Here is a 1,118-nt window from a genome sequence, read left to right as displayed (position 1 = left end):
CTGTTTCTTCCTCAGGGATGTTTTCTGGGTCTGTATCCTAGTCCCTTGTTAGTACCACTTTATCTTTGTGTGATTTGGGATGGTCAATCATTTCCAAGACATTGTAATGTTGCATTTGTATTTAATTGGTGATTGTCTGTTGTTGTGATTCACCAGGGGTCTTTATTTCCCCCTTTATTTTGTTTTGATGCATCTGTGTGAGCAGGGTGCTATGCTCCTCTGTTCACTAGTTGGCAGCACTTTCGCACTCACCGCCTGGCTCCTGGTGGGTGTGACAGAGAACCAGAGTGTGTGCACATCTCCATTAGTGTTGTTAAGGAGCAGCTGAGGGTGAGTGGAGCTGGTATTGGCCACCGTCTGTCACTGATCAGTTGGTGCAGAAGCTAGTGGTGGCCCCCACCAGTGGATGGGGTTGCAGGAGGTGCGGGTGTAGTCAGGTCGTGTGGGCGTGGTTGCTCTCTAGTCACAGCCGCCATTGTGGCTGCCCGTGGTGTCCCCAGCAAGTGGACGCTATTCTTAGGTGGCTGCCCGGATTAGAACGCCACTTGTAAATACTCAAACTGGCCATGCTGTCAGGACAGCCAACAGTCCACAGCTCCATCGCTGGTTTCATTTCGGTTCTTCTACTCGTTGGTATTTAATCTGCCTCTCTGTCCTTCCCTGCACACTCAGGGCTCCAGGGTTGTGTCCTGTATCTGTTTCAATAGGTTTCTCGTTTCTTTGTTGCAGAGGCTCTCTGCAGCTTGCCTGCCTGTTCTGCCATCTTGCCAGAAGTGTCCCCCTGCATTTTGTTTTCAAAGTCACCTTTGCTTTTGGCCTCTTAAAGGGCTGTGTCTCAAGCTTCTGCTCCCCTTTTTCAGTCTGTGTAATGCCCCTTCCTTTCTAGCTCATTTATTTGAAAATTGCGGGGATGCTGTTTCCGACCTCTGACTTTTGGCACCCCGTGGTGACCCCTGCTCTGGTGTGCATGAGCCAGCTGCTCACCAAGGTGAGTCCTGAGACGGGTGCCCTGGTGGTCGGGGGGTCATGGTGGAGGCCGACCTTCAGGGTTCAGCTGGAGAAAAGCTGTTGAAAGTGGAGAGCTTCCGGTTGTGAGCTCTGAGGTCGTGTTCAACCTC

General features: G+C 51.4%; 1 protein-coding gene across 1 annotated transcript in view; it reads left to right on the top strand.

Moving 5' to 3' along the window:
- NOP14 (NOP14 nucleolar protein) overlaps nucleotides 1–1,118 on the top strand; it is a 27,283-nt gene that overhangs the window by 21,219 nt on the left and 4,946 nt on the right. The window contains exon 10 of the mRNA XM_007953517.1: nucleotides 887–1,045. Within this exon, the coding sequence (XP_007951708.1) occupies nucleotides 887–1,045 (159 nt within the window). The remainder of the gene's footprint in view (nucleotides 1–886; nucleotides 1,046–1,118) is intronic.

The sequence above is a fragment of the Orycteropus afer genome, unplaced genomic scaffold (assembly GCF_000298275.1).
Source record: "Orycteropus afer afer isolate SDZICR_OR568_19922 unplaced genomic scaffold, OryAfe1.0 scaffold00398, whole genome shotgun sequence".
In the NCBI taxonomy this organism is placed as follows: Eukaryota; Metazoa; Chordata; class Mammalia; order Tubulidentata; family Orycteropodidae; genus Orycteropus; species Orycteropus afer.
The sequence above is the reverse complement of the archived record's forward strand: the minus strand, read 5'-3'. Positions and strand labels throughout refer to the sequence as shown.